Source organism: Rhipicephalus sanguineus, chromosome 1 (assembly GCF_013339695.2).
Source record: "Rhipicephalus sanguineus isolate Rsan-2018 chromosome 1, BIME_Rsan_1.4, whole genome shotgun sequence".
Taxonomy (NCBI): domain Eukaryota; kingdom Metazoa; phylum Arthropoda; class Arachnida; order Ixodida; family Ixodidae; genus Rhipicephalus; species Rhipicephalus sanguineus.
Window position 1 is genome coordinate 186,724,152 of NC_051176.1, and position 15,486 is coordinate 186,739,637.

At 45.7% G+C, this 15,486-nt stretch overlaps 1 protein-coding gene across 2 annotated transcripts in view; it reads left to right on the forward strand.

Annotated features, from left to right (window-relative positions):
• Window positions 1-15,486, forward strand: part of LOC119403765 (ras GTPase-activating protein raskol) — a gene marked incomplete at its 5' end in the record, with an annotated part of 185,247 nt that overhangs the window by 122,607 nt on the left and 47,154 nt on the right. For both annotated transcript variants that reach the window (XM_037670599.2, XM_037670600.2), the window contains 1 exon segment: window positions 1,344-1,478. In XM_037670599.2, coding sequence (XP_037526527.1) covers window positions 1,344-1,478 — 135 coding nt within the window.

Sequence of the window (15,486 nt, forward strand, 5' to 3'; positions counted from 1 at the left end):
AATGACGTGGGCGACACAGGTGGTCGAAAAGTTCAGTTTACATGTAGTGCTTTGCTGGATTTGCTGGATCATGGAACTTCCTTTTACTCCAAAGACAAAGAAAATTCGGTGTCTGTATCATGTGGTTGGCTCGCTCTCTTGCTGCACTTTTTCATTTTAGGCAAGTGTTGGGGAAGAAAAACTACAGCTCTGCCTGTTAGGCAGTAAAAGGGGGTGATGGTGTATGGAACGTCATTCTCCCGTCAACATCATGCTCATTGTATGCAACGTCATGCTCAAAAAGCAGGCAATATTGTTTTCGATAGGCGTATGCTAAGGATGGGCGAATAGTACATTTAAGGTTCGAAGCAAATAGTGATTTAGTTGGTTTTTCGAATTTCGAATTGAATAGTATATATCACATATTTTAGAGAAAAATTAGCATTTTTGTCACGACCCAACAAACTTGCACAGTATTTTTAACAATTAGAACCAGACTTGTGCAAATGTCCTTTTTTTTTCTTTTTTTTTTAATTGAAGTGTAAGCAACTTTGAGTAGTAGCAGGATTTGAATAACAGTAGGGTGCAAGTTATAAGTGGTAAAATACGTTACAATTTAAAATTTGCTGCACTTAGCACGTATAAGCCCATATAACGCGCTTTTAAGCTTTAAAAAATAAATAAAAGAAATAATAATAATCTGGGTGCAGGTAATATGCACATTTAACCTTGAAGCGTGACTTGCGACAGTGCAGGTTTTTCCTGGAAAGGCAGCTTCACGGCACAACGGCCCACAGTGCAGTGTAGCCACCTTTTCAGGGTGGCTAAATGCGGTTATTTATAAGCCTTTTCGTTCTTTTTTTTTTTCAAATACTTCAAAATTTCTGAAATTTTAAATTGATGCCAAAGCGAATTCAAATACTGTAATATTCATTCGAATAATCGAAATGTTAGAATATTTACCTGTGCCTAGTGTATGCATATCCTTCAAGCATGATTTTCTCGTAAATTGAGAATATTTTTGGTATGTAATCAACACTAAGATGTTTCGTAAATGTTATTTTAATAATGCATGTCAACCTAATATTTGACTTCGGCGTCCCTTTAATGCAATGATACTATTGCTGTTTCTACTAGACTCGGTAGTGCACAGTCATGCAGGCAGAGTTGGAATCTCAGAATGGCAAGCTTCAAGGTGTCTGAAGTGTCGGTTGCCCTTATATATTAAACTTATAAAGCCAGTAGCAGTGCTGAAAAACTGTCTTAGTGAACGTGTCTAAGTAATAATAACTGTATTTGCATAAAATATAGTGATTTCGTATCAGTGCAGAGAGTCACTTTGGTGTGTGACTATGCAAATGCAGAGTCCAGTCAGCACTGAGCCAAATCCTTCCGGAGCAGAGGCTGGCATTGAGGTTCCCTGTGTTGTGGACCTCGGTCTAGAGCTGGCCCAGCTGCAGATGATGCTCAGGGAATGCCTTCCACAACTGGAGGGAAAGGTACTGATCTCTGGCTACTGTTCTGTTCTTTCATTGTTTGACTATGCTCTTTTGACCAGCTGGACCACCAAATTTATCTGCAGTCAACATCATATTTTTCAGACCCCTAGCATAAAATTGTCCAAAAAATAATCTAATAAAAAAAAATGGAATTCACGCTTTTTTACTTCCCTCAAGGGTTCAGATCACAACCACATCTGAAATAGCTCTTAATGCATGCTAGTACACTTATTATAGTCTTGGTGGCCATACAGTAAAACTTCGTTAGAGTGTACCGGCTGGGAGGCCAGCATAACTGCGCACTAACTCTCTAGTACAAACTTGCGTTTCGTGATGTACGCTGCCGCTACCAACAAGGAAATAAATGTGTTAAAGATCTTCCCATTCGCCCGAATCGTTGCGGGGTCTCTGGCCGACACCTGCCTTCCCACAGGAAAGGTTGGGTGATTGGGACACGTACGTGATGTTTCTGTAAATGGGATGATAACCAGGCTCGTACTGCCCCTTTGCTGGACCAGACGGCGCGGCTAACAAGATCGAGAGTGTCTGGCGCGGGGGGACTCGGTGACTGAGCAAAGATGAGAAACATTTGAACAACGATGGATAATAATAATATCTAGGGTTTAACGTCCCAAAACCATGATATGATTACGAGAGATGCCGTAGTGGAGGGCTCCGGAAATTTCGACCATGTGGGGTTCTTTAACGTGCACCTAAATTTAAGTACATGGGCCTCGAAGATTTTCGCCTCCATGAACAATGATGGAAGAAAGATCCTCAGCTCTCTAACCGAGTTGTAGATAATGTAAAATAAACTTCTTGTATCATTTAGAAACCTCAGCGTCATCGAATTATTGATAACAAACCTTTTTATAGCAAAATGCAAAGCCTTAGTAAATGGTAAATTCCCCTGCTGTCACTTTATACGCCTACTGCGCGCCGACGGAAGCGTCATAGGCGGCGAACTCAATCATTGCTCTCGGGAAAGCAAGCAGACGGCCGCCGTGGTTTCCTACATCGTTGTACGTGTGTTTCCGCGTTGTTCACGTTTCCGTAGTGAAATAAGCAACGTTCGTCGTATGTGTGGTGGCCGAAACTTCAAGGGACGTCGAATAACAATTGCTGTGGAGTGGAGTGCTCAAACACCTACAAAAACGCGCCCGGAACACGGTTTTACTCACTTACCGCAAGGCCTCCTGAGCAAGAGCAACGGAAGCAATGGATCGCCGCTGTTCGTTGGCAAAGACGAGCCGTTTCGTCATTGTGCGGGTTAACACGTCGCTTCTTGTTCGAATACTTTCGTTCTGCCATATCGGTGCTCGCTGGATGCACTCGATCATGTTGAGACTGGTAGACGACCAACGTTATCAGCTTGAGCATGCGTTGGTTCGGTTCAACCGCCGTACAGGGCACTTCGCTCAAACGTTCTATATTTTAGAAGTGTTGTAGTTCGGGCGAGTTGGTCATCCATGAACTTAGCTTGTACTAGCGCGGTACATGTACCGCGCTATTGCAAGCTAAGTTCTATATTTATTATTTACAGAAACAGAAATGCAGCAATGGTTGACTTCAGAAAGAACAAGAAGTGATTCAGACGTCACCTTTGTAAACAAAACAAAGCGGATGTTCACCGCGAGTTGCACCTCATAGCTGGATCTTGTTACGCTGGTCTGCGTGACGCACCTTTGATATTCACCGGCATGACGATTCACTCCACGCGGACGTTCGTTCTCCTCCGCAGTCGGTCATCACATGTCTTCTCGGCGACCCTCTTCAAAACTTGTCACTGTCATCTTTTGATACTTAACTCACAGCACTAGATCATCAAACAACACGTCTTCTGCGGTCGAGCGAACGATGCTATTACTAGAACGACATAACTTCTTCGCCGACTAACTCCTCACTGACTGACTCTGGCCACTCTGGCCCCGCGTGCTTGCTGCGCTTGCATTGCCTGTATCGGCTAGCGCCTGGGTTCGGGATAGTGCGTATGATTCGTCTGTGCGTAGCACAGCGAAAGCTAGAGAAAGGGCGAGATCCTCTCACCGGTTCGTCTGCGGAATCAGACGGCGCCGCTGGCTCGGCTTTGCTTTCTCGAATATCCCGATCTTTCGCGTTCGTTGGCTGTGTTGGTGGCGTCTTCTGCGGAGAGGGTAAGAGGCGCTCTGTCGCGCACGAACCGTCGGCGCCAGGCTTTCATGCCGTGGTTCGAAATCGGCGACGTGCGCTTAGTTAAGCGCTCGTTCGTGACAAACATCGTGCACAAGTCCACTTTCGTAGAGGCCCGCGCCTTTCCTGCAGCTGCCAGTGCAGAATTAGTTGTCTGGCACCCTCACGAAGGGGAAATAGCAGCCGCGAACTTCATTCATCTCCTCACAGCAAAGCTGTGCAAAGCGCTGTCGTCTGCTCAGCTTCCCGCACGTACTGTCGGCGGCGCCCGCTAGGTGGCTATCAGTGGCGCCTCTATAGGCGGTGCACAAGGCGTATATGTTTTTAATAATGAAGGCCCGCCTCAGTTGTCTAACGGTTGACGTACTTGACTCAATTGTCTCCTACTTGATGGATCCTAAAAAATTTTGCGGCAGTCAATTCATGAGGCAATTAACTACTTTAATGAAGCTATTCGATGTTTACTTGGAAAAGTATTGCAGGGCCCCTTTAAACAGTTGTGAGTAGCACTTGTCCTCATCTTGTTCCAAGCATTCCTTGTTCTTTTTTATTTGTGCCAGTTTATCTCAAGCAGTTATGTATGTCATGATTAACATAAAAAATGACACCATCTCCTGCTAAAGGGGACCATGAGTAGATGCGAAGCCGGAGCACTTGCACGATCGCGTTCCGTTGGCATTCGTTGGGCATGCTACCGAGCTCGCGTTGTGGAACGCGAAGAGCGACGCTACGCGCGTCGTATCTTCCATCTAGCCTGGCCGTTAATTCTCACAGGGCGAGCGGGGAACGTAGACAGGCGGGCGAGAGGGGGGGCAGCGTAGGAGAGGAGAGAGAAGGGGAGGGGACGTGCATGCGCTCGAGCTCATCGCGGTGTTGCGCAGGAGAGAATTTCGGCATGTCTAGCCCGCGTTTCAGAGGAAGAGTGGAAAGGGGAGGGGAGAGGGTGAGTGGAGAGGGGAAATGGGAGAGGGTAGAGGACAGGGGGAATGGAGAGGAGGTGTGTGGAGAGGGTATGCTCATGCGCAGTAAAGGGTGGTCACGCCGCACACCACCACCGGATTGAGCTCCGCCTTAAGATACTTCACATCTAAAATGGTTTTGGTGCTCTCGGGGCGGTTCGATCAACTTGATATGAGTGTGTGACAAACATAAATGGTCTTAACATGATTGGACAGGTCAACATAAATGGAACAAAAATGGTGAAGGGGTCCGCTCTATGCACGTCTGGTACAGAAGCTTACCGTATTTATTCGAATATAGGTCGACCTTTTTTTCCCAAAAATGTTGCCCATAATCAGCTATCGACCTATATTCGTGACCAAAGAATCTCGACCTATATTCGCGATCAAAGCGACCAAAAGCACCGCACCTATGGCGTTCATCTGCCGCGCCTGCTGTTCTTCAAGCAGTTCCTGCTACATACGCACATTATATTCCATAAAATCTGGTATAAAAACCGTACCCGTTCGCCTTTTCCGACTAAGTAACTAAGAAAAAAAAGTTATTTGTGCAATAGCTGCACACCGCCTTTTCAAAGCCCCCGCGAAATGCAGCCGCTCTGCCATGTTTGCGCTGGAACCCGTGATTTCCCTAGGTAGGCCGTGAAGTCCCTAGCCCCCTAGCCGTGCTGCCTGCCGACGCGCAGCCGCACTGGCACTGGCCTAAGGCCTCACTCTTGTTGTTGTTTGATCTGACGTGACGGTTCGCATTTGCAAATGCGCGTTTGGACGGTGTCACGTCGGTAGAACTACACAGCTGACTTCAAGCGTCAAGTGATACTTTTTGCCGAGAATTCCAGCAATTGTGCCGCTCAGCGTGAGTTCGACGTAAAAGTTGATTAGGGGTTGGCGGAAGCAGCGGGACCGACTGTTCGCGTGCAATGGATAGCGTCGTGCTTTTCGCGGCCCAGCAACTGGCAGGCATGACGCTCTTGAAAAAGAACTGAGGCTCCGGGCGTCAAGGAGGCCCTGCAGAAGGCCAACAGACCTGGTCGTCATACCGCTAGGTATGACGTCCCGGCTACATTAAGGACCGGGTGGCGAAGAGTTGCAAAGAGTGGCTCATGAAGGAGGATGCTGCAATGACACCGACGGGACGCCGCAAGAAGGGCTTCCCTCAATGAAGTTGCGACGTGGGTGAAGGACACGCGGAAAGACTTGCCAGCGGAAATTATCGTGACTGGCTTTAAAAGTGCTGCATTTCCAACGCATTCGATGGCAGCGAAGTCGACGTCATTTGGGATGCCGAGGATGCCTGCGAAGAATCCGACAACCTTCCTTGCACATCTGACGAACATGACACTCCCGGCAGCGACTAGGGCGCTAAGTTAATTGTAAATAAAGGTGTGCCATGTTTCAATTTTCCTGTTTCTAAAAAAAACATGGGTCGACCTATTTTCGAATATTTTTTTTTATTTCTCGTAGAGCGCTATAAGTAGGGGTCGACCTATATTCGTGCCCGACCTATTTTCGAATAAATACGGTAGTTCCAGTTCCAGCTGCACACAGGCGTGCCGTGCACATGTTAACGTCGCCTTCCCATAGCGTGAGTAATTGCAGCCACGACGGGTTTGGGCGAATAAGGCAACAGGCTAGGTCAACAAATAACACTTCATTGCTGTGCTAGCAATAACGCGTAAAAGTTGCGTAGAGGGATAGTCCACTCTATGTAGAAACAAAGGGTAAGGCTTACTCCTTCGGTCGAGCGTCGGCTCGCAAGTCCTGTGGGTGAAGATGGTGATTGCCAGCACAAGAGAGAGTGTCTCTTTCTCTCTTGTCAGCTCTTTTATCACTTCTCGTCCTCCCTCCTCCGCGAGCAGGGAAACGAGGAGTAGCGCGGACTGGCGGGGGGCTTGAAGGGATTTTTAGAAAAGGGGCCACGGTGCTCCCTCTCTACGTAGCCGGTTCGTTCCCGTTTCCTGACTGCAATCACGCCACCGTTAAGGAAAAGGAAAAATGGGCGTGCAGTCTCTCCCACAATAAGCAGGTCTTAACATGAAAATGACGACGTGCATGTCGTGTACTTCACGATTTACATGAGACAGTCTTGGTATGTGCTTGCGGCCGTTTCATTAAATTGATATATAGTAATACTTTTAACTTGAAGTAGAGAAAACAGGAAAAAATTTTGAGATGAGCAGATTTTCGAGGTGAGCAAAGTTGCGGAAATTGAAGTGAAAAGTCGAGTTCTATCAAAGGCTTCACCGCTACTGACGAGCTATTTAACAGAGCCTTCTATACTGGCTACTCATAAGGTTTTAAAGAAAAAATAGACATACCAGAGCTATCAGCCAGCTGCATTTACCAGCACTGCTACTCTATTTGGCGAAGAGTGACCCTAGGAGGATGTCTTCTAGTTGCTTCACACATCACATGTGCTGATCGTCCCTGGCACTGCAGTAAACTTTATTTTGCAGTAAGCGAAACATGTTTCTTGTTTCAACTGATGTCAGCACCTCCTGAGTAGTTGCGTGGACACTGCTGCTTTCACAGTGTGCAGGCTTCGATACCACATTATTTTACTTCATAAAACAATCAAATCAGCCAGTGTTGCTGATGGAATTGGTGTAGCCAATTTGTAAGTTGAGAGAGTCGGCCTTATCAATTTTGTAATTACTGGAAAGATGGGTGCTCTCTAGGGATGGGCGAATATTCGGATGTTTCGAATATTCGAACGAATATTAAAGTATTCACACTCGCTTCGATACGAATTTATATTATTCGAAATTTCAAAGTATTCGAAATGAACAAATATATGTATGTTTGACCGCACATAACCCCCTGTAAAGGTGCTTTCACTGTAGCGTCGGGTCGCTGTACCGTGAAACCACCCTGCCAGGGGAAATCTGCACTGCCGCGAAGCCACACTTCAAGGTTAAGTGTACATATTTTTTTAAAATTTAACAGCGTCTTATATGGTCTTATATGCGTTAAGTACAGTCGATCCCGGATATATCGAACTCGAAGGGGACCGCGAAATAGTTCGATATATTGATAATTCGAAATACGAAATATGCGTATTTAAGGCTTTAGTTAAAGCACTGCAGGCCTCGACACAGTTTTCCGAAATGGTAAAAAAGCGCGAACATAACGATTCGCTCACATATGCCAAAGAACAAGGCAAGAACTTCTTCTTTTGCAAGTTAGGGCACTTTATTTCGCATGCAAATAGTCCGTAAACTTGTCTTGCTTCTTGCGCGCCGTGAATTTATTAAGTCATCATCAATATCATTGAAGCTTTTCAAATAAGCAAATTCAGCACCTTCGGCCACAACAGCAGTGATCAACGCTGAACGCTGATGCGAGTTCTGTAGCGCGGTAAAGGGTTCAGCGGCGGCTGGCATCTTCAAACTGCACGGGTCCATTTCCGCAGCACCGGCAACGTCAGCTATGACCTCGGCATTGATGCAGTCAGAAACAGCTACATCGTTATCTGCACCGATAAAGTCACTCGCTGTGCTCCCGTCCGATACGGCGCCCAGAAACACTAATCGCAAAATTTACTGACTCACCGTACGCCGTAGTCGGCGGTCATGACGCGCCCAAAGTCGTCACCTGGCACCAAGGCCCGTAAGGAAACGGTGCACGACAGTGCTTTACTTGACGTTGTTTCAAGCACCGGTCATCATTTTTATCGCTACGAGCGGGACAATGTTTAGTTCGACTCCCGAATGACGATTTATCAAGAACGAAGCGAGAAGTACACATGCCGCAAGAAACAATGCTAACAACGCTGCACGAAAAAGCATTTCTGACATTTCTCCTCCGTCGACATGTTGGCGATACCGATGGCACTTGTGGCTTTGTAGAAGGCAGCCGCTACTTTGGCAAGAAATGCGAAAAAAAGCGTAGCCTCTGAGATCTGCATTTTAAAACCGAAAACACTAGAAATACGTCACGAGGTTGCAGATCTCGAAGGCCATGCTTTGCGGGCCCGCATGCCATCGTGCGCGGACAAGGAAGGGAATGCAAACATTACAACAAGGCTGCCAAGTCACTTCGAAGTCTCAATTTGGTGCCCTCGGCAATCAGCCTCCTTGAAAAACTCTAGCCCATGCATTAAAACCTGCAGATCGCGCGTCAAATATACCGGTGAACTGACAAGCGCTGCGCAACGAACTAGAGCAACGCAATTTCGTCACCTGCTCGCGACGAGGGACTGGAACTTATAAGAATGCGGCCGAAAAATGATCAATATTTGTTAGGAAAAAATGCACTTTCTGGGCTTCGGCGCGGAGCAGCGTTCGATATAGCGGATGTTTCGCTGTGCGGGAGTTCGATATACGTGCACACCAGCCTCATACTTTTGCATGGAAAATTCAAGGGGATTTCTCAACTGTTCGATATAGCCAATAATTCGATATATCCGAGTTCGATATATCCGGTATCGACTGTATAGTAATGTTTAACTTGTAACGTATTGTACCACCTATAACTCGCACCCTACTGCTATACAAATTTTGATACTATTCAAGGTTTCTTCCACTTCATTTCAAACCAAAAAAGTGACATTCACTCATACCTAGTTCCAATTCTTAAAAATATTGTGCGAGGGTCATGAAGAAAATAATAAATTTTTCTTAATAATATGTGGTGAGTACTATTCATACTATTCGATTCGAAATTATTCAACCAAATCACTATTCGCTTTGGATTCGCTTTGAACCTCAAGTTTACTATTCGCCCATCCCTAGTGCTCTCACATTACGCAGCCACACCATGTGCACTGCTTCAACATCGAGAAATTTTGAGCCTCCAACCTGCTTACGCTTGCTTGAGAGGCTCTACTGAAATCTATCCAGCACATCCTACAGTGGAACCTTGATTATTCGTCCGTTGGTCTTGCGACTACCGTATTTTCCAGTGTATAAGTCGCACCTTTGTATAAGACGCACCCCCTACTTTTTACGACTTTCGAAAGAAAAAATGATATATAAGACGCACCTTTGTATAAGACGCATCTATTTTTAACTCAGTCGGCATGATAAAACACGACCCACGCAGAGTAATAATAATAATATCGGGTTTAACGTTCCAAAACCACGATATGATTATGAGAGACGCCGTAGTGGAGGGCTCCGGAAATTTCGACCACCTGGGGTTCTTTAACGTGCACCTAAATCTAAGTACACGAGCCTCAAACATTTTCACCTCCATCGAAAATGCAGCCGCCGCGGCCGGGATTCCATCCTGCGACTTTCGGGTCAGCAGTTGAGCACCATAACCACTAGACCACCGTGGCGGGGCAACCCACGCAGAGTACATTGATTGCGAAATGCGTAGTCACGCACGGCACTGAATATCTGTAAGCAGCAGTTTTATTAAGGCGCAGAAAACCACTATTTATTCTACTGGATTTGAAGCCACATCCTCCGGCCGCACTGTCAAAAGTTCCGCCTCGGTTGGCAGCATCGCTGGGTTGCCGTTGTCAGCCTCTGAGTAACTTTTACGCAGCATTGTAAGCACCTTGAAGCACATCGTTGGAACTGCCTGTACTATGGTGGCTACCATACCTTTAGGGCATTACCAGACTTGGCGACAACACATAAACAACGAACGCGCCGCACGGTTATCACACGATCGTCGGATACCACCTACATACGCATACAAAACGTAAATGGCAACCGGAAGCCGGAAGCTGCGACTACTGCTGGACTGCAGCGGCGTCTCACACGGAAACTGATGATGACGATAATGAAGTGGTACTTTCGCTTTTGTAACTGATATTGTGGGCGCTACAACGTTACAATGGACCGTTGTGGTGCTCTTTTTTATTTATTGCCTCAGTTCTGTGGGCTTAATTCTTCGTTTAAGAACAAACAATTCAAACAGTACAATGGGGCACGCGACAGTGGTGGCTTTTATTGCGGCCGTAATCTCCGTGGTCGCCGCGCTGCTTGAACAGCAAGTAGCTGACATCTAAGATCGCAGCCGCTTCATTGTTACAACAAAATTAGATATATTTTTACAAATGCTCTCGAGCTCAGTTTATCATACTCATAAATTAAATATAAACAAATTGGTCTCGCAGAATCACGTGACTTTTTGCGTATATAAGACGCACCGTTGTATAAGACGCACCAGCGAAAATCTAGGAAAAAAGGTGCGTCTTATACACCGGAAAATACGGTACCCACATTTTACGACAAAATTGGTTTGCTCCTGGCAAGACCTCCATAGAGGTAATGTACTAAAAACGTCGGTTATAGGGCACAATCTTACACCGACTCTCTAGTACCTTCCGGGAAAAAAAAATTACCTTTCTTTTTACTCTAATGTAATATGCACTAAATTTTTTCATGTTTAAAGTAAAAATGTGCCTTAGTGTAACCAGTTTTTTTAATATCAACTGACGTGCCTCTATATTTTGATGATTATAAAAAAAGAGAGTGAGATGGGTACAACTTGCCTTCTTAGACTGTAAGATTTATTCTCCTGGCAGTCCATTTTCTTTTGTGATCCAGTTTTGTTGGCTTCAATGTCCAGGGTCGTTACCTATACAAGCTCAGTTCACACCAAGTAAACACTTTTGTGACTGCGGAAAAATCGGTTGTTTTAGGGGCGAAGCTCCTTATAGCGGCACTCGTTCGTCCCCGTCGTAGTAGTGTGTAACCAGTCTTAAAAACGGAGGGGGTGTGCACACATGAAGGCTTCCTAAAGACAATGTGCTGCGACAGTACGTGATATGTATCGCCCTCTCCACTCCTACGCTTCCCCCTCTTTCTCCTCTCCTACGGTCCCCCACCCCCTTATCTTGCCTCGCGGCGCAGCGGCGTCGACGCAGGCAGCGTCGCGAGGCAGCGTCGCGGCAGCGTCTTGATTGAAAAAACCGACCGCTCGCGCTGCACAACCGTTCACTGACCACCCCGTATATATAGGCACTGGATTTTGACCTCCAAGGTAGTGCGTGTGTGCGATTTCTCCTGTGCGTGATTAAACAATGAAAATTCACAGCGTACATGTAAAATTAAAGTGAGCTGCAAGTCATCATAACTCTCATCGAACCTTTAGTATAAACGCGCCCGATCTCACGTCGGTGATGATGTACTGGGCAGAATTCACGGAAGATTCACGGTTTACCGATGAACCTCCGCAGCTTCACCCACTCATCATCATTCACTCCGTGGATATGCTGTGATTTTTTTGGCTAGTCCAGGAAATTTTTTTTTCCTGCCACAGAAAATAATTGATGCTAAGTGTAGGGTATCAAATGATAGAGGAAGAATTGGTCTTTCCAACAGTATTAATTGCAAACAACGGATTTATTTCGAATATAATGAAAAAATTGTCAAACAAAGAAAAATGCCTCAAAAAGAAAAAAATATTCATAAAAATATCAATGCTACTCTGCAAAGGGTAAACATTAAAAAAAAAATCGAAATATACGTTTTGAACGCAAAGCCCTCGTAGAATAATAGTGGAAATATAAGCTCTGTAAGTACAAAGATTATTTACATAAATACAAGAATATAGGCACTAGTGCATATCATGCCACTGCGCGATGCAGTTTCTCGACGCAGTGAAACAAAGGCTGGCTGCACATGTTTCGGGAAAAAAAATTTTTGTTTCTGTTCAACTTTCTTAGCATAGTTTGCAGTTCCGGTATTTTTTAATTTTCCTGTGTATTCGCTGAAATGAACAGTGTAGCCTGTTCCAAATCTGCAAAAATCCATAATTGTACCCTCATTTGACCTCTTTCTCCCTCATATACTGCCGAATACCATACCGACCTTCAAATTTCACCATTTTCTCATCCACTGAAAGGTTCCGACGGAGTTAAAAAATAGCGTAGAAGAATCGTTCATGTGTTACAATAGAGAAAACACGTGGTGAAGCTTCTCATGGGATGCGACGGTCATCTTCTTCAGATCAGAGACACTCAAGAAGCCTTGAACCTTTTCCGTAGCATCACTGACGGTGGACGAAGGCCTGGAAATATGTGTCGTCGACACCAACAACAATGCAAGTGCGGGACTTCAACGATTAACATGTACACATGGAGTGTGACGAACTTGGTCATCTTCTCTTCAGTAACCTCCCTCCATGGATCCGTCCCTCTCACTGTATGTTGGCTTTTCGAAAGTATGCATCCACGCATACTTATCTGTGTGGTTGCATATCTCTCTGATGACTTCTGTGGTGAAAAACAACACGAAGACGCCACCGCGTAGCACACCGGAGCGTTGGGTCAAAGTCCACTCCGTGCCATCTCCGCGGAGAGAACTGCGCTCTTTCTGCAGCTGGCGCCAAATGCTCCCGCCCGAATGAAGTTAACACCTTGCAGATAAGAGCTGTTATTTTTAGTACGCACCGGATACGTTTACATCGACGTGCGGCAGCGATAAAACGACTCGAGGAGAAGACGAAACTTATCGGCGGATAGCTGCTGATGTTCCAGGGAGGTTTGACGCACTTTCGCCGTCCGTACTGAAGCCTGGCGAATTGAAGTCGTCTTCCGTGTCTGTGCTGCTACCATCATCCAGAGATTCCCGCTCAGATTAATCGGAATCCGTCGAAATTCGCCGTTTCTGTGGAGCAGCCACGAGTGACGTCGACACGAAGTCTGAAGCAACGAGCACTCATCTACCCGACTGCGAACAAGCTTTAAAAATCTCCCCGCGGTGGAAAAAAGAAACTCGCAAACAAAACTGATAAAAGACATGTTATTTTACCCTTAGTATTGCGTTAGCTGTCCAGAACCGCTTGGAAAGTGCCAAAACTTGAACTTGAAGTCATCGATAACATACTATCGATGGGAATAGGTGCGGTCACGAAAGTGTTAAGCTAGCCAGCAGACTCATCTTCGAGGTCCGGATATTTTCCCATTTTCGGCTCGTGGAAACTTTCCCTGGTTGACATACATTTGAAGATCTTTCTTACGCAACTCACGGTCGCAGGCCTCGAGCACACAAAAAGGACATGGCGCTGCTATCTTCAGTGTGCAATATAACTTTTCCTTTTCGTGAGCGTTCATAATTAAGCCGGCACATCACCAATTGCACTTTGTTAAGAACAAATACGACGCACACAAGGCTCAGTTGCAGACAAAATCATCCTGTGCGAACTCGCAACAAAATGGGCTCCGTCGCCATTTTATGATGGCGATGACACTGAATCTGACTACCCTGATGGGAGTCTGTTGCCAATGTGGTTTTGCAATGCGCAGGCTATTTCCGTACTCGTCTTGTTGGAAAGAAGGTGCTTGTTAGATTCCCCTTTTTTTTTAAGGTGAGAACAAAGGTTTGCTCACACCTCCTCCAATTAAATGCTTGGCTGACATTTTTCAAGATAATTTAATCTACCTTCCTCGAAGAAGTGCAGGTTCGTGTCGTCGGGTTTTTCAGGTGGTCTGTACCCGTTTTGTGGGCAAGACTGAGCACAGGGTTCGTACAGGGTTCAAAGAAGAAAATTCAAGGATATTCAAGGGCCTGTCACACATTTTTCAAGGTCTAAAAAACCGCATCCAAACGAGGATCTTTTTTACGGTAACAATGTTTCAAGTTCTGACGAAATTTATCGCACTTATACATATACAGTTGAAACTCAATTTAGCAAAGCCATCACCACGCTTAAACTACTTCGTTAAAACGGGAAGTTTGTAAAATAGAGGAAGGGGTTTTTCAGTCCTTTGAAACCTAAAATTGTAACATAGAGACACCCAAAATCTACCGTGGCATTGTTTTTGCTGCTAATCCACGCGTGCTTGTGTGAACCCACACGTGCTCGTGTGAAAAGTCTGTCAGGTGTACCGAACATAAAGCCTCACATATGTGGTCCAGGCAATGCAGGCCAGGTAGACAGTCAAGTGAAATATGACATGCAGCCGTATTGCAAAGACGGGAAGAACGAATGCAGTGATTATGCGAGCAGGACGAGCAAGAAAGCTGCGAGGAGACAATCAGCGTTGTATATCACATAGACCACGATATAACGAAAGCACACAGTAGGGTTCCTGTTGGAGCATTGTCAGGAACAATAAACCACCGCCACCCGTAGCACCATCTAGTACGTAGCAGCGCAACTGTTGAGTCCACTGTTCCATGCAAGTGGGTGGCATGTAACCTTGTCAAAATAATACAAGGGTCGTGACTATGGGTGATAGATGTTTTAACGTAATAGCGTTAGTGCCTGCGCTTCAAGAAAAAAAAAAGCCATCTGCGTAAAAAACTTTAAAAATTAGCACTTTTTTTTTTACTAAGAAAGTTCAAAAAAGCTTTTGTTAAATCAGTTTTGGTTCCAAGTTAGTACAGTAAAAGCTCGTTAATTCGAATTTCTAGGGACCAGAAAAAATGTCCGAATTAACCGAATGTCCGAATTATCGAATGGTCGAAATAAACACAATAAATGCAAGAGTTTTTTCAACATACCTTTACTTTACAAAGTAATCGCGGATGCGTCTCTGTTTTCGAGCAGAAATTCGCGCGGACACAATTTTTCTGAGCCCTTCAAGGTGCTCAGCAGCTCGCATGCTGTCTGCAGTGCCAAAACAAAATTCTTTAAGGACGACGAGGGCCTCCGCGGCTTCCTTCACAGTTCGAGGGGGCCTGTGTGGCTGCTCCTCTTCAGGCTCTTCGTTCTCAGATTCGTCGCCATGCATTACTTCCTTGACGATTTGCTCATCAGTCAGAGAGCCGGCAGTGGCAACGCCATCAATGCCGATATAATCGTCGAGTGTCACTGCATCAGGCATAACACTTCCGAAATCCTGCCCGTCAGCGGCACCGTCGTTCGGCGACACTTCGGCCACTGCGGCATCGCTGGAGTGGGGTACAACAAAGCCACTGTGCCTGAAACAGTTGGCAATGGCGTGCGCAGGCGTGCTCTGCCACACATACGCGAAG